The 22,044-nt window shown below is 54.3% G+C and overlaps 1 protein-coding gene across 1 annotated transcript in view; it reads left to right on the top strand.

The window, feature by feature from the left end:
- Nucleotides 1-6,635: 6,635 nt before the first annotated feature.
- The window catches only part of lacc1 (laccase (multicopper oxidoreductase) domain containing 1), a 70,897-nt gene continuing 55,488 nt past the window's right edge, over nt 6,636-22,044 (top strand). The window contains exons 1-3 of the mRNA XM_072515534.1: nt 6,636-6,668; nt 9,882-9,996; nt 15,093-15,143. Coding sequence (XP_072371635.1) covers nt 6,636-6,668; nt 9,882-9,996; nt 15,093-15,143 — 199 coding nt within the window. The remainder of the gene's footprint in view (nt 6,669-9,881; nt 9,997-15,092; nt 15,144-22,044) is intronic.

Here is a 22,044-nt window from a genome sequence, read left to right as displayed (position 1 = left end):
GCTGGATTGGGGGGCTACCCACCCCAACCCCCCCTGCCGACTAGCCATCTCCTATTTTAGGCCAGTCCCGTGCCCGCGTCTCCCGCACCCTCCGGTCCCCCAGACGGGGAACCCCCGCCCTGACCACCTCTTCCATTTTCAGTTCCCCCTCGGTCAATGCAGCAGCGACCCTATTGTCCCCCCCCCCTCTCCCCCCCTCCCCCGCTAGATCCGAATCTAGCTCTTTTGCTCCCCCCATAATACTTCCGTAAGTCAGCTGACTCCTGCTGACCCCGGCTTCCCCCGCCTTCCCGTTGACCCCCCCCTGTGTGGAAATCCCGCCTCCTCCTTGCGCTCCTCCCTGCCCCCCCTAATGCGGGAAAAAGCACGTGCTTTCCTGAGCCAGCCCCGCCCCCTGTGGCACAGCTCCTGTTGCGGTCTTATCCCAATTCCCCCATCCCCGAGTCTCACCTCCCTCCAGCACTGACGCCCACTTTCCTCGCTGACCCCCTTCAAAAACTCTTCCCCCATCCCCATCCATCGTCCCACCCATGAAACATTCTTTACCCATATTTACAGCCCTGTATACATAATAACATAAGAACATAAGAACTAGGAACAGGAGTAGGCCATCTGGCCCCTCGAGCCTGCTCCGCCATTTAATGAGATCATGGCTGATCTTTGTGGACTCAGCTCCACACTCCGGCCCGTACACCATATCCCCGAATCCCTTTATTCTTTAGAAAGGTATCTATCTTTTTCTTAAAAACGTTTAAAGAAGGAGCCTCAACTGCTTCACTGGGCAAGGAATTCCAGAGATTCACAACCCTCTGGGTGAAGAAGTTCCTCCTACACTCCGTCCTAAATCTACTTCCCCTTATTTTGAGGCTATGCCCCCTAGTTCTGCTGTCCCCGACCAGTGGAAACAACCTGCCCGCATCTATCCTATCTATTCCCTTCATAATTTTATATGTCTCAATAAGATCCCCCCGCATCCTTCTAAACTCCAATGAGTACAGTCCCAGTCTACTCAACCTCTTGTCATAATCTAATCCCCTCAACTCTGGGATCAACCTAGTGAATCTCCTCTGCACTCCCTCCAGTGCCAATATGTCCTTTCTCAGGTAAGGAGACCAAAACTGAACACAATACTCCAGATGCGGCCTCACCAACACCCTATACAATTGCAGCATAACCTCACTAGTCTTGAACTCTATCACTCTAGCAACGAAAGACAAAACTCGATTAGCCTTCTTAATCACCTGTTGCACCTGCACACCAACTTTTTGCGACTCGTGAACCAGCACACCCAGGTCCCTCTGCACAGCAGCATGTTTTAACATCTTACCGTTTAAATAATAATCCATTCTGCTGTTATTCCTCCCAAAATGGATAGCCTCACACTTGTCAACATTGAATTCCATCTGCCAGACCCTAGCCCATTCGCCTAACCTATCCAAATCCTTCTGCAGACTTCCGGTATCCTCTGCACTTTTTGCTTTACTACTCATCTTAGTGTCGTCTGCAAACTTTGACACATTGCCCTTGGTCCCCAACTCCAAATCGTCTATGTAAATTGTGAACAACTGCGGGCCCAACACTGATCCTTGAGGGACCCCACTAGTTACAGGTTGCCAACCAGAGGAACACCCATTTATCCCCACTCTCTGCTTTCTGTTAGTTAACCAATCCTCTACCCATGCTACCACTTTACCCTCAATGCCATGCATCTTTAGTTTATGCAGCAACCTTTTGTGTGGCACCTTGTCAAAAGCTTTCTGGAAATCCAGATATACCACATCCATTGACCCCCCGTTATCTACTGCACTGGTAACGTCGTCAAAAAATTCTACCAAATTAGTCACCCGACCTATCCTTTGTGAACCCATGCTGTGTCTGCCCAATGGGACAATTTCCCTCCAGGTGCCCCACTATTTCCTCCTTAATGATAGATTCCAGCATTTTCCCTACAACCGAAGTTAAGCTTACCAGCCTGTAATTACCCGCTTTCTGACAACCTCCTTTTTTAAACAGTGGTGTCACGTTTGCTACTTTCCAATCCTCTGGGACCACCCCAGAGTCTAGTGAATTTTGATAAATTATCACTAGTGCGTTTACAATTTCCCTAGCCATCTCTTTTAACACTCAGGGCCAGGAGACTTGTCTACCTTTAGCCCCATTAGCTTGCCCAATTCTGCCTCCTTAGTGATTACAATAATCTCAAGGTCCTCACCTATCATATCTTTATTTCCATCAGTCACTGGCATGTTATTTGTGTCCTGCACTGTGAAAACTGACCCAAAACAGCTGTTCAGCTCCTCAGCCATTTCCCCGTCTCCTATTATTAAATCTCCCTTCTCATCTTCCAAAGGACCAATATTTACCTTAGCCACTCTTTTTTGTCTTATATATTTGTAGAAGCTTTTACTATCTGCTTTTATGTTCTGAGCCAGTTTACTTTCATAGTCTACCTTACTCTTCTTTATAGCTTTTTTAGTAGCTTTCTGTTGTCCCCTAAAGACTTCCCAGTCCTCTAGTCTCCCACTAATTTTTGCCACTTTGTATGTTTTTTCCTTCAATTTGATACTCTCCCTCACCTCCTTAGATATCCACGGTCGATTGTTCCCCTTTCTACCGTCTTTCTTTTTTGTCGGTATGAACCTTTCCTGAACACTGTGAAAGATCGCTCGGAAGGTTCTCCACTGTTCCTCAACTGCTTCACCATGAAGTCTTTGCTCCCAGTCTACCTTAGCTAGTTCTGCTCTCATCCCATTGTAATCGCCTTTGTTTAAGCACAAAACACTAGTGTTTGATTTTACCTTGTCATCCTCCAACTGTATTTTAAATTCCACCATATTGTGGTCGCTCCTTCCAAGAGGATCCCGAACTATGAGATCATTAATCAATCCTGCCTCATTACACAGGACCAGATCTAAGACCGCTTGTTCCCTTGTAGGTTCCATTACATACTGTTCCAGGAAATTATCCCGGGCACATTCTATAAACCCCTCCTCAAGGCTGCCTTTACCAACCTGGTTAAACCAATCGATATGCAGATTAAAATCTCCCATGATAACCGCTGTACCATTTCTACATGCATCCGTTATTTCTTTGCTTATTGCCTGCCCTACCATCCTATTACTATTTGGTGGCCTATAGACTACTCCTATCAGTGACCTTTTTGCCATACTATTCCTGATTTCCGCCCAAATTGATTCAACATTGTCCTCCATAGCACCAATATCATTCCTTACTATTGCCTGGATGCCATCCTTAAACAACAAAGCTACACCACCGCCCTTACCGTCCATTCTATCCTTTCGTATAGTCTGATACCCTTGGATATTTAACTCCCAGTCGTGACCATCTTTTAACCATGTTTCAGTAATGGCCACTAAATCATAGTCATTCATGATGATTTGCGCCATCAACTCATTTACCTTATTTCGTATACTACGAGCATTCAGGTAAAGTACACTTATGCTGTTTTTTATGTCTTTGTTATGAATCCTAACACCTTGATCAGTAACTTTTCGCAAATTATTTTTCCTCTTACCCTTTCTCCTAATTTTCCTTGTCTTTGAATCCATATCTCTACATAATAACCTGTCACGTAACCTGCTGCCTTGCTCTCCATTAACCATTATACTATCCATAGCTTTACCCTTCCCTTCCCCCCAACTTGCTAGTTTAAAGTCCTTGTGACCAACCTATTTATCCTATTCGCTAGAACACTGATCCCAGAATGGTTCAGGTGAAGACCGTCCCAATGGTACAGGTCCCTCCTGCCCCAGTACTGATGCCAATGCCCCATGAAATGGAATCCCTCTTTCCCGCACCACTCCTTTAGCCACGTGTTAACTTCCCTAATTTTCTCAACCCTATGCCAATTGGCACGTGGCTCGGGTAGTAATCCAGAGATTATAACCCTGGAGGACCTGTTGTTTAATTTAGTCCCTAGTGTTTGATAATCTCCAAACAGGTCCTCTTTCCTAGTCTTACCTATGTTGTTAGTCCCAACGTGGACCACAACAACTGGATCCTCCCCCTCCCTCTCCCAAATCCTTTCAAGCCGATCAGAGATGTCCCTCACCCTGGCACCGGGCAGGCAACATACCATGCGGGACTCTCGATCTGGCTTACAAAGGATGCCATCAATCCCCCTAATTATAGAATCCCCTACAACTACCACTTGTCTTTTTGCTCCCCCCTCTTGAATGGCTTCCTGTACCACAGTGCAGTGGTCAGTCAACGCATCCTCCCTACAGCCCTCTTCCTCATCCACACAGGGAGCAAATACCTCATACCTGTTGGACAAGGTCACGGGCTGAGGCTCCTCAACTCCTAAACTCAGGATCCCCCTACCTGCCTCCCTTGCAGTCACACCACTCTGTCCCTGACCACTGTCCGAATTAACAGAACTTATTCTACCGGGTGTGACTGCCTCCTGAAACAAAGCGTCCAGGTAATGTTCCCCCTCCCTGATGTGCCACAGTGTGTGCAGCTCGGTCTCCAGCTCATCAATTCTGAGCCGAAGTTCCTCGGGCAGCCAACACTTGCTGCAGATGTGGTCACTGACGGTCTCAATGGAATCCACCAGTTCCATCATCATACAGCAACAGCACATCACCTGTCCAACCATATTCAACTAGTTAATTAATTTAAATATTTTTAAAAAAAAATTATTTATAGAACCTCAAGGATAAACCCGAACACCAACAAAAACACAGCCCTCTCTCGCCACTCACCCAAACTCAGTCACTCACCTAAACTCAGATGCACTCTGTTCCAATCAGCACTACGTGTCTGAAGGCACTCCTGCCACACCTTTTGTGCACTCACCTCTCCCAGCACTGTCCCGTCTCTCTCCTCCCACGCTTTTTAAATCTCCCGGCTCTCTCCTCTGGCGCTGTTTTTGCTGTCCCGGCTCTCTCTGCTCCCGCGCTGTTTTCGCTGTCCAGGCTCTCTCATCCCGCGCTTTTTAAATCTCCTGGCTCTCTCCTCCGGCGCTGTTTTCGCTGTCCCGGCTCTCTCTGTTCCCGCGCTGTTTTCGCTGTCCCGGCTCTCTCCTCCCGCGCTTTTTAAATCTCCCGGCACTCTCCTCCGGCGCTGTTTTCGCTGTCCCGGCTCTCTCTGCTCCCGTGCTGTTTTCGCTGTCCCGGCTCTCTCCTCCCGCGCTTTTTAAATCTCCCGGCTCTCTCCTCCGGCACTGTTTTCGCTGTCCCGGCTCTCTCTGCTCCCGCACTGTTTTCGCTGTCCCGGCTCTCTCCTCCCGCGCATTTTAAATCTCCCGGCTCTCTCCTCCGGCGCTGTTTTCGCTGTCCCGGCTCTCTCTGCTCCCGCGCTGTTTTCGCTGTCCCGGCTCTCTCCTCCCGCGCTTTTTAAATCTCCCGGCTCTCTCCTCCGGCGCTGTTTTCACTGTCCCGGCTCTCTCTGCTCCCGTGCTGTTTTCGCTGTCCCGGCTCTCTCCTCCCGCGCTTTTTAAATCTCCCGGCTCTCTCCTCCGGCACTGTTTTCGCTGTCCCGGCTCTCTCTGCTCCCGCACTGTTTTCGCTGTCCCGGCTCTCTCCTCCCGCGCATTTTAAATCTCCCGGCTCTCTCCTCCGGCGCTGTTTTCGCTGTCCCGGCTCTCTCTGCTCCCGCGCTGTTTTCGCTGTCCCGGCTCTCTCCTCCCGCGCTTTTTAAATCTCCCGGCTCTCTCCTCCGGCGCTGTTTTCGCTGTCCCGGCTCTCTCTCCTCTCGCGCTGTTTCGATGTCCCGGCTCTCTCCTCCCGCGCTTTTTAAATCTCCCGGCTCTCTCCTCCGGCGCTGTTTTCGCTGTCCCGGCTCTCTCTGCTCCCGCGCTGTTTTCGCTGTCCCGGCTCTCTCCTCCCGCGCTTTTTAAATCTCCCGGCTCTCTCCTCCGGCGCTGTTTTCGCTGTCCCGGCTCTCTCCTCACGCGCTTTTTAAATCTCCCGGCTCTCTCCTCCGGCGCTGTTTTCGCTGTCCCGGCTCTCTCTCCTCTCGCGCTGTTTTCGCTGTCCCGGCTCTCTCATCCCGCGCTTTTTAAATCTCCCGGCTCTCTCCTCCGGCGCTGTTTTCGCTGTCCCGGCTCTCTCTGCTCCCGCGCTGTTTTCGCTGTCCCGGCTCTCTCCTCACGCGCTTTTTAAATCTCCTGGCTCTCTCCTCCGGCGCTGATTTCGCTGTCCCGGCTCTCTCTCCTCTCGCGCTGTTTTCGATGTCCCGGCTCTCTCCTCCCGCGCTTTTTAAATCTCCCGGCTCTCTCCTCCGGCGCTGTTTTCGCTGTCCCGGCTCTCTCTGCTGCCGCGCTGTTTTCGCTGTCCCGGCTCTCTCCTCCCGCGCTTTTAAAATCTCCCGGCTCTCTCCTCCGGCGCTGTTTTCGCTGTCCCGGCTCTCTCTGCTCCCGCGCTGTTTTCGCTGTCCCGGCTCTCTCCTCCCGCGCTTTTTAAATCTCCCGGCTCTCTCCTCCGGCGCTGTTTTCGCTGTCCCAGCTCTCTCCTCCCGCGCTTTTTAAATCTCCCGGCTCTCTCCTCCGGCGCTGTTTTCGCTGTCCCGGCTCTCTCTGCTCCCGCGCTGTTTTCGCTGTCCCGGCTCTCTCTGCTCCCGCGCAAGTCTTCGATGGACCCACCAGGTAGTTGCGAGCGGGTGGCGAGTACATGCCTGGCGAAGAGCGTGTTCGCCTTCTGCGCGTAGTGTTCCTTAAGGAGTCCATTGCTTTTGTGTAATTCGTGGCGTCTTGGATCAACGGTAACACGCTGGAGCTCAGTCTGGAGTACAGGACCTTTATCTTCTGAGCCTCCGTTGGCTTGGAGTCCACAGCGTTGATTTAGGCCTCAAAACATGCTAGCCAGTGAGTAAAGTCTTTTCTGGCGTTGTGCGAGTGCGGATCCAGCTGCAGGCTATCGGGCTTAATTCTGATGTCCATTCTGTGGAAAAATCTGACTGTAATAAATTGACGATCAATCAATTGCACAAAGACGCAGATTGTGTACAACTGTGGCTTTATTGCAGTCAGATGCGTGGCCTCCTGCTGCAGCTGGCAAAATGGCAGGGCACTGGAGGTCATGCATATTTATACAGTTCTTAGTGGGCGGAGCCAGCCGGCCAGGGCTACCGGCGAACCTGTAGTGCAGGTCCTACCTTACATCCCCTAATACAGTGGTTCACCGCAGTGAGAAATATAGCGGGTGGGATTCTCCGACAGCCGATGCCGGAATCACAATGCACGATTGGGCGGAAAATCGGTCCCGACACCAAAATTGTAGCGGACGCTGGGTTCACACTGCATCTTAATTCTCCGGCGCCTCGATAGCGCTGACAATGTGTTCCGGAACGCACATATAGTTAATGCAGTTTACCTATCTTTAGCGGGCCTGACCCAGTATTCCCCAAAACCTACGCGATCGTCCAGCTCCGCCAGGGGGAATTCTTGATGGGGAGGTTCACTTGTGCTTCTATAAATCAGGAAACAGGCGTTATGGCTAATGAGAGAGAAAGGAGGTAGGACACGCAAAGGCGCGACCATGTGCTGCCAGGTGGGGGGTGTAGGTGAATTGACGGGGGGTGACCAGGAGACTGGCCGTGGAGCTGGGGTGACTCCCTACAGAATCGGGGTCACCAGGCACGGGTGGCCATTGCCGTAACCTGCAAGGCAGCCATCTTACTGTGTACCACACTGACCACGCACTGTGGCACGTGGTTTTGCAGAGTGATACCTGATTAATGGGTGCCCCCACCCCATCAGCCCCTGCATCCCAGCCACACACCCCATCCTCCGCCATACCAGCCCCCCAGACCGGCTGCCTCTTGCCGGCGGAGCAGCACGCAGCCCACCCAAGGAAATTGCCCACTGTAGCCCCTACAGGGGGGGGCGCCAGACGGGGGCCGCGGCGCATCCGCTGGCAAGGGCAGTGCCAGTTAACATCATGCACATCTGCGCCCGATACCCAGGCAGTGTGCACAATGCTTTCATCCTGCACACTAGACAATCCTAGCCTCTTCGAGGCGCACCCCCAGCTGTGGGTTTGGCTCTTGAGCGACAGGGGTTACCCACTGCATTCGTGGCTGGTGACGCCGATCCGGAGGCCACAGACCGACGAGGAGACCTGCTACAACAACACCCAGGCCGTGACCAGGGGCATGGTCAAGTAGTGCTTTGGCATCCTGAAGATGCGGTTCAAGGGCCCTCCAATATTGCGCTGGGGCAGATGGTAGTGAGGGGGGAATGAGCAGTGAGGCCACCGTGACCCCCCTCACGTGCCTGGGGCGGTGCCCAGGCACCGATCACCATTGCTACGGCCTGCACCCCACTGACCACCCAACGTGCACCCTGGTTCAGCAAAGTGACAACGGCGTATGGGTGCCCCCACCCCAGCCCCCACCCTACCACACCCCGTACACCAGCCCACCCTACCACCCTTGCACCCCATACTCCATAACCCCTCCAACTGGATGCCACCCACTGGCGAGGCAATAAGCAACCCACACAGGGCAACGCCCACTATAGCCATACAGGGGCGCCAGCCAACGTACCCCTGATGAGAATCAGATGAGAATCATGCACTTCTGCGCCCGATCCCCGGGCAGTGTGCACGACAGATTCATCCTGGCACACTCGATGTTTCCCAGCCTCTTCGAGACCCCCCCCACCCGACTAGGGGGTTGGCTCCTGGGCGGCAGCGGCTATCCACTGCCATTGTGGCTGATGATACCTATATGAAGGCGACAGATCGACGTGGAGATCCGCTACAACGACGCCCATGCAGCAAGCAGGGGCGTGATCGAGCAGTGCTTTGACATCCTGACGGTGCGGTTCTAAATTTGTGATCACCGCATGCCTGGCATAATTCTGACAATGTACAGCAACAGCACTGGGGATGGATCAGCCTGAGGGCCAAACCAAATTAGTCTTGGGCTGCATCACAATAATTCAGGCAAACCTTGGACACCAATCCACTGCCTTGATGCAATTTGCCTATCTGGACCTTACCAGTTTCACACTGCTTAAGTCTACGTTAGGAGAGTAACAGGCAAGGTGAGAGACCAACCTGCAGTTGTCATTTAAAACCGGAAAAAACACACCAACTTTCTCCAGCTCTTAGGTACTGCACGTTCAGTTGGAGCAGCCTCGGCTCTGAGTCAGAGCCAAGGGCCAGAGCACACTGATCTACACTGGCACTGAGGGAGTGCAATCCTTTCAGTGCTGCCTTTTGGAAAAGGGACTAAACTGAGGTTCCATCTGCCACCTCACATGGCCATCCCATGGCACTATTTTATCCCTCTATCAGCATCACAAAAACAAATTATCTGGTCACATTGCTGTTTGTGGGAGCTTCCTGTGCACAAATTGGCTGCCACATTTCCTACATTACAACAGTAACTACACTTCAAAATGCACTTAATTGTCTGTTGGTGGTCAGCTACTCTGACTATTCCAAGCTAATTTAACAATCTGGGGTTAAAATGGGGCCTCTACACCAGTGCTGTCTAAAGTGAAAACCTTGACCAGTTTCTCAGTGGTTTAAATGCCCGTGCAGATCAGGCACTGACCTCTACACCACAAAATATTAGCTCTTTTCTTAGGCTGATAAAATGGCATAATTTCAATTGAGGCCCAATTGAGACAAATAAACACTTACTCACTGATGTGAGCAGAAGAATTAATCAACGCAATATCAAAAGGTCCCAGTAAGCGGTTTCTATCATTATATTAAAGTTAAATCTGCTGTTTTCCCCCATCACTGTCGGGCATTATAACTGTGATAGTCACTCTTCATTGTAAATAGAGATTTTGTGATCCAACTGGAATCTTAACTTCTGCACCAGACTGATGTCTGATGTTGTATATGCACTGTGAGAAGTTGGTTGCTGTGTGCTTATTACCTTTGCTCACTTGGTAACAGGTAAGCCATGGAAACACCGTCTGGACTTTGGGAAAACTGGAGCCTGAATACTATGATGGAATTGTGACAAATTGGAAAGGCGTTACCATAGCAGCGCCAGGAGCAGATTGCATTCCTCTACTTGTCATGATATTCAAACACACACATCATGATGGACACACTAACAGGCAAATCAGAGTACACAACACCACAACCAATCACAGACAAGAACACCAACCACATAAAAAGCACGAGCACGACACCTGGTGGTCAGTAGGTCTGGGGAGAAGGGAACAAGAAAGAGCTGTTAAAACACCACAAGCAGGGAGCCCCCCACGTGCAGAGTGCAAAGACCAAACTGTAAATAGTAAGTTTAAATAAAGAAGCGTTGTACCATATGCAACTGTGTTGGCTCATCTGTGTGTCAGAACACCCAACACCACATGGTACAGGAGTGGATCGATACCTGCCTACTAACCTGCCATTCTGGACATGGACCACACCGGCAAACCGCAGCCGATGCAAGTCACGGGGAACCTAGGCACCAACTGGAAGCTCTACAGGCAGCGATTTGACCTGTACATCCGTGCCACCGAAAAACAGAATATCTCGGATGACTCGAAGATTGCAATGCTCCTCTTCTACGCAGGCCCGCACGCAACCGATGTCTTTAACTCACTGGTGTTCGAAGAAGGCGAAAACCAGGCCAAATATGACACGGTCATCCTCAAACTGGACCAGCACTTTCAAGTTGAAGTAAATGAAAGTTTTGAAAGATACATCTTTCAGCAACGCCTGCAAGGTAAGGAGGAGCTTTTTCAACCCTTTTTGACGCACCTCCGGATTCTAGCGCAGTCCTGCGGTTACGGCACCACTACAGAGTCCATGATCAGGGACCAGATTGTTTTTGGCGTTGCCTCTACTGGCCTACGCCAGCAGCTTCTTAAAATGAAAAGCCTCACCTTAGCGTCTGCTGTGGAAGCCTGTGTCCTCCATGAAAATGCTACCTGCCGTTTTGCCCGATTTCAGGCGTCCGAGTTGGCACGGAGGGGGTCCCCAGCCGTCGAATCGGCAAGCCAGGCCGCCCACGACGTTGAACGCATCCAGGCCGTCGAGTACTTCCCGACCCACGGCCCGGACGACAGCGGCCGCTTCCCGCGCTTTTCGCGGTCTCCCGCGCAGGTGCGCGCCAAAAATAACGGCCACAACGAGGGACGCACTGCGCAGGCGCGCCCACCGCAAGATCGCACTGCGCATGCGCAGTGGCGCAACGAACGCCGTGACGTCATGACGTGCAGCAATTGTGGAGGTCTACACTTAAAAGGGCAATGTCCTGCAAAAAACCGACAGTGCCACAGATGTGCCACGATGGGCCACTACGCAGCCCGCTGTCGTGCGGCTCAACCCATGGATCCGGCGCATCCTCGACAACCTCGCAGACGAGTCAGGACCGTCCAGCCCACGCATCAAGACTTCCAGTTAAGTGATGCAGATGACCAGGATGCCTTCCGAGTTGCCGTCATTGATGTCAACAAGGTCAATGCCATCAATCCAGCCGATGAGTGGTGTGCCACCCTGACGGTCAACCGATCGCGCGTCGCCTTCCGTCTGGACACCGGCGCATCCGCCAACCTGATTGCTTACTCTGCAGTCCAGGCCATGAAGGTCAAACCACCCATCACACCATCCCGGCTTAAGATGGTTGACTATAACGGGAACGTCATCCCGTCCATAGGATCTTGCCAGCTACAGGTGACTCACAAGAGGTACACGGCCACACTCCCCTTCGAAGTTGTTGGCTCATCAAAGGACTCGTTACTGGGCGCACAGGCGTGTAAGGTCCTTCACCTGGTACAGCGCATTATGTCTCTCTCTCCAGATGAGATATCCGACTTCCCGGATGCTGAGTTCCACGCAAATCTCCATTCCCTCCTCGCTCACAACCAGGAGGTTTTTGAAGGCATGGGGACACTGCCACACACGTACAAGATTCGACTCAGACCGGACGCCATCCCTGTCGTTCACGCACCTCGCAGGGTTCCTGCGCCTCTCAAAGACCGCCTCAAGGCACAACTGCAGATTCTTCAGGACCAAGGGGTCCTATCCAAGGTCACGGAGCCCACGCCATGGGTCAGCTCCATGGTCTGTGTAAAGAAGCCCTCTGGCGAGCTCCGTATATGTATAGATCCTAAAGATCTGAATAACAACATCATGCGGGAACACTATCCCATCCCGAAACGAGAAGACCTCACCAGCGAGATGGCGCGAGCCAAGATATTCACTAAATTGGATGCGTCCAAAGGATTCTGGCAGATCCAACTGGACCCGGCCAGCCGAAGACTATGCACATTCAACACCCCTTTTGGCAGATTCTGCTACAACCGGATGCCATTCGGCATCATTTCGGCATCTGAAGTATTCCACCGCATTATGGAGCAGATGATGGAAGGCATCGAAGGGGTACGTGTATATGTGGACGATATCATCATTTGGTCCACCACTCCGCAGGAACACATGCATCGTCTACGACGTGTCTTTACCCGCATACGACAAAATGGCCTGCGTCTCAACCGTGCGAAGTGTGCCTTCGGCCAGACGGAGCTGAAATTCCTCGGGGACCACATCTCAAGGTCCGGGGTCCGTCCCGATGCAGACAAGGTTAGCGCCATCACAGCCATGCCACGACCGGCTGACAAGAAGGCTGTCTTAAGATTCCTGGGCATGGTCAACTTCCTTGGGAAGTTCATTCCCAACCTGGCTTCTCATACAACAAATATGCGCCATCTCGTAAAAAAATCGACGGAATTCAACTGGCACCAATCGCATCAGCGGGAATGGGAGGAGCTCAAGCACAAACTGGTCACGGCACCAGTGCTGGCCTTCTTTGACACGACTCGCCCTACAAAGATCTCAACAGACGCCAGCCAATCTGGTATTGGAGCGGTACTCCTGCAGAAAGACAGCACGTCATCATGGGCCCCGGTTGCGTATGCCTCACGAGCCATGACCCCTACCGAACAGTGCTACGCGCAAATCGAAAAAGAATGCCTGGGCTTGTTAACTGGACTGGACAAGTTCCACGACTATGTGTATGGCCTGCCACGATTCACGGTCGAAACTGACCACCGCCCCCTGGTCAACATCATTAACAAAGACCTGAACGACATGACTCCTCGCCTCCAGCGCATCTTACTTAAACTCAGGAGGTACGATTTTGAACTGATCTACACTCCGGGGAAGGAACTCATCGTGGCGGACACTCTTTCCCGAGCAGTGAGCACACCACCAGATGCAGAGGGGTTCGTGCGTCAAATTGAGGCACACGTGACTCTGACAGCAGCAAATCTGCCAGCTGATGATCCTAGTCTGGCCCACATACGCGCAGAGACGGCGACTGACCCCCTTCTGCAGCGAGTGATGCGCCACATGACGGAAGGGTGGCTAAAAGGGCAGTGCCCCCAGTTTTATAATGTGCGAGATGATCTCACCAATATAGACGGGGTCCTTATGAAATCGCACAGGATCATTATTCCGCACAGCGTGCGCCAGATGATTCTTCATCAACTACACGAAGGCCACTTGGGCGTCGAAAAATGCAGACGAAGGGCCCGGGAGGCGGTATATTGGCCGGGTATTAATGAAGACATAGCCAACATGGTGCTCAACTGCACAACCTGTCAGAGGTTTCAGCCGGCGCAACCTCCGGAAACACTTCTACCACACGAGATGGTGACGTCCCCCTGGGCGAAGGTGGGTGTTGACCTATTTCACGCGCTCGGCAGAGATTACATTGTTATTATAGACTACTTCTCAAACTACCCGGAAGTCATGCCTCTCCATGATCTGACGTCGTCCGCAGTCATTGGGGCCTGCAAGGAAACGTTTGCTCGCCATGGCATTCCAAGGACTGTCATGTCAGACAATGGACCTTGTTTTGCCAGCCGTGAATGGTCGTCCTTTGCCGCAGCATATGGTTTCACTCATGTGACATCCAGCCCTATGCATCCACAATCGAACGGGAAGGCTGAAAAGGGTGTCCACATCGCCAAGCGGCTCCTGTGCAAGGCGGCTGATGCCGGATCGGACTTTAACCTTGCCTTGCTGGCCTATCGATCGGCCCCGTTATCCACGGGCCTCTCGCCAGCGCAGCTACTAATGGGTCGCTCCCTCAGGACGACGGTACCTTCCATCCTGGCACCGACAACAGACCATGAGGCGGTTCTTCGGAACATGCAACTGCAGCGTGATCGCCAGAAAGGTCGGTACGACACACGAGCGACGGACCTGCCCCCCCTGTCCTCCGGAGACAAAGTACGCGTCCATCAACCGTATGGTGGCTGGTCAGCAGCGGCCGAAGTCCTCCGACAAGTGGCTCCTCGCTCGTTCCTGGTTCGCATGCCGGATGGTTCCGTGCGTCGCCGCAATCGGCGCGCCCTTCGCCGACTTCCACGCTCACAGCCACACAGCACGCCAGATCCTCAACAGGCTTCCGAGGATGACTTTGTGGAGCTGCCGCACATCACGCCCTTTCCATCGCCACCCATGGCCATGCCTGCACAGCAGCCGGTGGTTCTTGATCCACCCTTGAGGCGGTCAACCCAAATTCGTCGCAAGCCCATTAGACTGGACTTATAATACAGTTCATATGTTGAACAAGTTGCACAATTTTACATGATAACCTGTTGTTGTTTATCGTTCCAGATGTCGTCTGACTGGACAACTGTTCAAGTTTTTTTTTCTTCTTCTCTCGTTCACATTTCTGTTATGTTATGGTACAACTTGATTCATGTGACGCACCCGACATCGCCCCATGTACATAGTTCCGTCATATGCACATGCTGCACACGGCACACACACACACACACTTTTGATGCACCCACGTCACGATCATATTTATTACCACGTAGGCACATATCTTTGTAAAAAGGGGGGATGTCATGATATTCAAACACACACATCATGATGGACACACTAACAGGCAAATCAGAGTACACAACACCACAACCAATCACAGACAAGAACACCAACCACATAAAAAGCACGAGCACGACACCTGGTGGTCAGTAGGTCTGGGGAGAAGGGAACAAGAAAGAGCTGTTAAAACACCACAAGCAGGGAGCCCCCCACGTGCAGAGTGCAAAGACCAAACTGTAAATAGTAAGTTTAAATAAAGAAGCGTTGTACCATATGCAACTGTGTTGGCTCATCTGTGTGTCAGAACACCCAACACCACACTACTGTTTGCTGATCCTGTCCAGAAAGTGTGTGGAGTAGCTCATGCAGGTACTGAAAGTTATAAATTCCATGTCCTGTGATTCTTAATTCCAAGTGCTGATCCCCGTCTGGCACCTTTCTCTGTCAGGAATCTGGGGCGGGATTCTCCGATATCGGCGCAATGACCGCCGACCGGCGCCCAAAATGGCGCAAATCACACCTGCATCGAGCCGCCCCAAACGTCGCTAATTCTCCGGCCCGGAATGGGCTAGCAGCGACGTGACGTTAACCGCGCTGGCTCACGTGGTTCACGCCGTGCGGCGTCATTCACGCCGTACGGCGTGACGACTCAAAAGACGCGCTGCTCCCCCACCCGACCAGAAGACCCGACCAGATGGCCGCCCGCCGCTCAGCCCCGAGGTTCCAGTCCCGCGACATCGAGGCGCTCCTGGACGCAGTGGAGCAGAGGAGGGAGGCCCTGTATCCCGGGCACGGCCGCAGAGTTGCCCCACGCCACAGCCAGCGTCTGTGGAGGGAGGTGGCAGAGGCCGTCAGCGCTGTGGCTCTGACACCACGGACAGGCACACAGTGCCGCAAGAAAGTGAACGACCTCGTCAGGGCAGCCAGGGTGAACCCCCCCCCCGCCTGATATCCAAATCCCCCCTCCCCCATATCCCCCATATCCCCCTCTCCCATATCCCCCATATCCCCCCTCCCCTATATCTCCCTCCCCCATATCCCCCTCCCCATATCCCCCTCCCCTATAGCCCCCTCCCCCATATCCCCCCTCCCCCATAGCCCCCTCCCCATAGTCCCCATCCCCATATCTCCCATCCCCCATATCCCCCCTCCCCATATCCCCCCTCCCCATATCCCCCTACCCCATATCCCCATATCCCACCTCCCCCATCTCCCCCCTCCCCATATCCCCCCTCCCCATATCCTCCCTCCCCATATCTCCCTCCCCATATCCCCCCTCCCCCATATTCCCCCTCCCCATATCCCCATCCCCATATCCCACCTCCCCCATATCCCCCCTCCCCCTTATACCCTCTCCCCCATATCCCCCCTCCCCATATCCCCTTCCTCATACCCCCTCCCCCATATCCCATATCCCCCATGTCCCCCCTCCCCATATCCCCCTCCCCATATCACCCCTCCCCATACCCCCCTCCCCCTTATCCCCCCTCCCCATATCCCCCCTCCCCCATATCCCCCCTCCCCATATCCCCCCTCCCCATATCCCCCTTCCCCCATATCCTCCTGTTGCTCTTATTAGCCTTAGTTTTATTAGCTCTAATTCTGTCACCTTTGCTCATGAGTCGCCAGGTATCTTTCTGATACCGCCACGTGGTTCAAGTTCAAGTTATGATTAATAAGGCAGCACACCGCTTAGGAAGATTGAACTCAACGGTCATTTATTATATACAGCAATAAATACTTATGCAATAATTCTACTTTCTAGACTACTACCTACCACTACAGGCCAATACTTAACTTTGGGAATGACCCACCAGGTCAGGGAAACGAATGGTCTTTCGAATTGGTCTGAACCTGCGGGATTCAAAGGCTGATACAGGTCGATGGCTAGGAGTCTCTATCGGGTAGCGATCGCTGGAGTCAAACTTACGGTTTCTTGTCGATGGTTCTTGCGAAGGTTGCGAGCAGGAAGAGAAGGATCGATCTGAACTTGGCTCCTTACTCTTATATTACCCAGGGGCTTCCCGCCTCTCGGGGCAGACCGTGACCCTGGTTCCAAGTGATTGGACTTGGTCCCAATCACTTGGTTCGATATGCTCCAATAATGGGGCGATTCCTTGATCGGGGGTGGTCGTTCACCTTTCTTTGTCTCGGCCACTGCAGGCGCCGAGAGGTCTGGATCATCTTTCAATTGCTAATTTGTTGCAATTATTCCCGGATATCCGATTAAACTGCAGATGGATGGGTTGATGTGCTACTAATGGTTGCAGGTATCGATCTGGGCCGACTTCCCAGAGCCGAATACGCTATTCTGTCTGCAGCTGTCCGTTTGTGTCCTGTTGGCTGCATTTCCCATTAGCCTTTTCAGTTCGCCATTTTAGATCGGGGTTTGGCCAAACTAATCAGGAATCAGCCATTTTAGGTGGTTACACCTCCTCCCCCATACCCCCCATATCCCCCTCCCCCATATCCCCCTCCCCCATATTCCCCTCCCCCATATTCCCCTCCCCCATATCCCCCCCTCCCATATCCCCCATATCCCCCCTCCCCATATCCCCCCTCCCCCATATCACCCCTCCCCCATATCCCCCCTCCCCCATATCCCCCCTCCCCCATATCCCCCCTCTCCCATATCCCCCTCCCCCATATCCCCCTCCCCCATATCCCCCTCCCCATACCCCCCTCCCCCATATCTCCATCCCCCATATCCCCACTCCCCATATCTCCCATATCCCCCTCCCCCATATCCCCAGGACACCGCTACCCAGGACACCCCTACCCAGGAGATCACTACCCAGGACACCCCTACCCAGGAAACTGAAATACAGGACAGTGACACAGATTGGATGGGTGGAGACGAACCCCCACCCCAAAGTGCCATGGACTCAGAGTCGGACGATGCGCACGACACAACGCCACTGCTGTCACCAACACCCTCCACCATCGCAGAGACGCTCACTTTGGTTGGGCACTTTAGTGATGAGGCGTCTGGTACACTCACTTGTGCGCACAACACAGCCGTCCCGGTACAGCAGGTGGAGGTAGGAACAGCAGAGGGGCCGGGTGGTCGGAGGGCAGCCCGGTGCATGCGAACATCTGCCGCCCAGATGGATCCCGGGTTCCTGGAGTTACCACACCCACCCATAGGTCCGATGCAACCACCGAACCGGGGACGAGCGAAGAGGGTGACGGGCGGCTTGCGGCGGCTGCAGTCGCAGGTGGAGGAGTCCACCCGCGTCCAGGAGCTGGCAGTGGTGCCGGTCATGCGTGCCACCCAGGCCGACACCGCACGGTGTCGTCCGCGGTGGAGGCAATGGATGCGACGGTGTCAGACATGGGGAGCGGTTTGCGAGGCCTGGGGCTTTCCGTGCAGGCGGCGTCTGTGGCCCAGGATATGGCTGCCCTCTCACAGGAGGCCATGAGCCAGCACCAGCGGCAGATGGCAGAGGCGCTCAACTCTGTGGCCCAGTCACAGCAGGCAATGGTCCAATCCATGCAGGCCATCGCTGAGGGCATCGGCACCATTGCCCATGTGCTAGCCGGCGTCGCACAGCCACAGACAGGGATTGCCAACTCCCTGAGCTCCATGGCTGCAAACCTGCAGACCCTTGTCGATACCAGCACGGGCCTCCGGGACTGGCAGCGCCAGATGTCGGGGGGGCGTCGGATGGCCAGTCCGTTCGCATCCCCCACCCATGTAGAGGCCCGAGGGTCATCGGGCACCACGAGGGAGGAGGAGGTGCTGGGGCCCGTTCCGGGTCCCATTGTCGGGGAGGTCCAGGAACACCTCACCACCTCGGGCTCCCCCCTTTCCGTCCGTGGGCAACGGGCAGGACAGGCTGGCAGCTCGACATCCCAGTCGCCCGGGCCGCAGCCTGGCCCATCTAGGCCAGGACGCCCCAGGAAACGGCCGCTAAAGGAATCCCGTGTCAGAGGGCAGGAATCACAGGAGTCCACCTCCAGTTCTGCTGTACCGTCTTGGGAAACACCTCGGCGTAGTCAAAGGGCCCGTAAGGCCAAACAATTAGACACTGAGTAGGTTGGCACGGGTGCAGGGCACAGATGAGTTTTAGGGGCTAGGGCACGTCCATGAACTGCTTTCGTTATTAAAGTCAATGTTACACCTACAGAAGCTGCCTTTGTGCTCTGTCCAAAGCGTGCGGGGGTGTCATATACGTTGAGCGCAAGTGTGTGTGTGAGGGGTGGTCTTACCTCAGCCCCAGGTGAGTCTGTCCCCTTCCTCCTGGGCCGCCCTCAACATCCCCCCGGGCAGAGGATGGGACCGTGTGCTGCAGTGTCACAGCCACATGCAGGGATGGTCCGGCTGGTACTGTGGCCATGGGTCAGACATCGTCCAACGATGTGGAGCCAGGAGCTCACCGCAGGGCGGGTTGTCATCATCCTCCATGGCCTGCGATAGACACGCGTCCACCGACAACTGTGTGAGCCCGGCCGTTGTGCCGCAGGTGGATTGGCAAGGGGGGGGTGGTGTGCATGCGGGTGGGGTGGGTGGGGTTGGGAGGGGGGTGAGGGTGCTGGGTGGGTGGATGGATGGGGGGATGAGGGTGGTCGGGTGTTGCCATGGTGTGCGGTCTGTGGCCATACTACCCGATGCCCATCTAGTCAGTGAAGCGGGCGTCTTATCGGCCTGTCCCGTGCCCGCTGGCCCAGCCGGTAACGGTGGACAGCCACCCGCCCATGTCTAGCCCGTCTTCCCTGACCATTGCCCCCATCCCGCCCTCATCTGGGGAGGACTGTGCCTCTTCCTGCTGCTCCTCCACTCCGCCGTCCTCTGCCTGCAGCATATCGCCCCTCTGCTGCGCTATATTGTGCAGAACGCAGCACACTACAATGATCCGGCCCACCCTATCTGACTGATACTGGAGGGCGCCCCCTGAGTGGTCCAGGCACCTGAAACGTATTTTGAGCACGTCAAAGCACCTCTCAAAGCACCTTGTCGCTACATGGGCATCATTGTAGCGGTTCTCCGCCTCATAGTGTGGCCTCCGTATAGGCGTCATCAGCCACGATCGCAATGGGTAGCCCCTGTCGCCCAGCAACCATTGCCCCCATCCCCCTCATCTGGTGAGGACTGCGCCTCTTCCTGCTGCTCCTCCACTCCGCCGTCCTCTGCCTGCAGCACATTGCCCCTCTGCTGGGCTATATTGTGCAGGACGCAGCACACCACAATGATGCGGCCCACCCTATCTGACTGATACTGGAGGGCGCCCCCTGAGAGGTCCAGGCACCTGAAACGCATTTTGAGCACGCCAAAGTGTCGTGGTCCTGCTGGTCATGGCCGCAGATGGTGACATTATCGAGATACGGAAACGTGGCCTGCAAACGTACCGGTCAACCATTCGGTCCATCTCTCATTGGAAAATCGAGACTCCATTAGTGACACCAAAGGGAACCCTGAGGAAGTGGTAGAGCCGGCCATCTGCCTCGAAAGCAGTGTATTTACGGTCGCTAGGGCGGATGGGGAGCTGGTGGTAAGCGGACTTTAGATCCACCGTAGAAAAGACCTTGTATTGTGCAATCCTGTTGACCAGATCGGCTATGCGAGGGAGAGGGTACGCGTCAAGCTGCGTACACCTGATGATGGTCTGTCTATAATCGATGACCATCCTATGCTTCTCCCCGGTCTTTACAACCACTACTTGAGCTCTTCAGGGACTGTTGCTGGCTTCAATGACACCTTCCCTCAGTAATCGCTGGACCTCCGACCTAATAAAGGTCCAGTCCTGAGCACTGTCCCGTCTGCTCCTGGTGGGGATGGGTTTGCAATCCGGGGTGAAGTTCGCAAACAGGGAAGGCGGATCGACCTTGAAGGTCGCAAGGCTGCAGACAGTGAGGGGGGTATAGGGCCGCCAAATTTAAAGTTACGCTTTGGCGGTTACATTGAAAATCTAACCCTAGGAGTGTGGCAGCGCAGAGCTGGGGAAGGACGTAGAGCCGGTAATTTTTAAACTCCCTTGCCTGGACCGTGAGGTTCGCTATGCAGAACCCCTTGATCTCCACTGAATGAGACCCAGAGGTCAGGGAGATTTTTTGGTTAACTGGGTGAACGGGGAGAGAACAGCGCCTTACCGTGTTGGGGTGTATGAAGCTCTCCGTGCTCCCAGAATCGATCAGACAGGATGTTTCATGCCCATTGATGAGCACGGTCGCCGTTGCAGTCGAGAGTGTTCGGGGCTGAGACTGGTCCAGGGTCACCGCGGCTAGTCGTGGCAGAAGTTGGATGTTCTCCTCGGGCGGCGTGTGGTCATCCGAGTTGGGGTCCTGAGATTCTAGCCAAGATGGCAGCGCCCACTGGTCGCACATGGCTGGGGGTGCACAAGATGGCGGCGCCCATCCATCACGTGGTGTCCGAGAGACAAGATGGCGCTGCCTGGAGGCCACACGTGGCCCTGAAGGAGGAAGATGGCGGTGCCTGCTGGCTGCACGTTGCCCGTGGAGGGGTTGTGGTGGCAGTCCCGATTCGCCTCCGGAGACCGCAGCGACCGCCTGGGCCTGGCATACCGCCTCGAAGTGGCCCTTTTTGCCGCATCTTTTGCAGAGGGATGAGCAGGCTGGGCAGCGCTGTCGGGGGTGCTTGGCTTGCCTGCATAAATAGCAGCGGGGCCCCCTGGAGTTGCCTGGCAGTCTCGCAGCACAAGCTTGTGGGGGGACGGGGGATGCATCGGAGTCGGTCGCGGGGGGAGTTCCACGCTGCCCAAGGGGCAGCCGCGCAGTCGGGGACGTAAGCGCTGGCATTTCGGGAGGCCACATCCAGGGAGCAAGCAAGGGCCTGTGCCTCCTTGAGGCCTAGTGTCTCTTTCTCCAGCAATCGCTGGATTTGGGAGGACAGCATACCTGTAACAAATGCGTCCTGGATCAAATGTTCTGTGTGGTCGCTGGCCGAAACTTGCGGGCAGTTGCAGTTCCTCCCCAACACCAGGAGCGCATGGTAGAACTCCTCTAGCGATTCCCCAGGGATTTGTCGCCTCGTCGCTAGTAGATGTCAGGCATAGGCCTGGTTTACAGGGCGAATATAGTGTCCTTTCAGCAGATTCATTGCGGCCTCGAAATCGTCCGCGTCCTCGATGAGAGTGTAGATCTCTGGGCTCACCCTCGAGTGCAGAGCTTGCATTTTCTGGTCCTCCGTGGGTGTAATTGTGGCTGTCCTGAGATATCCATTGAAACACGGCGGCCAGTGCTTGAAGGTTGCCGCTGAGTTTGCCACGTGGGGGCTGAGTTGCAGACACTCCGGCTTGATTCGGAGCGCCAT

This window comes from Scyliorhinus torazame, chromosome 8, assembly GCF_047496885.1.
Source record: "Scyliorhinus torazame isolate Kashiwa2021f chromosome 8, sScyTor2.1, whole genome shotgun sequence".
Taxonomy (NCBI): domain Eukaryota; kingdom Metazoa; phylum Chordata; class Chondrichthyes; order Carcharhiniformes; family Scyliorhinidae; genus Scyliorhinus; species Scyliorhinus torazame.
This window is presented reverse-complemented; position numbering and strand designations above follow the sequence as displayed.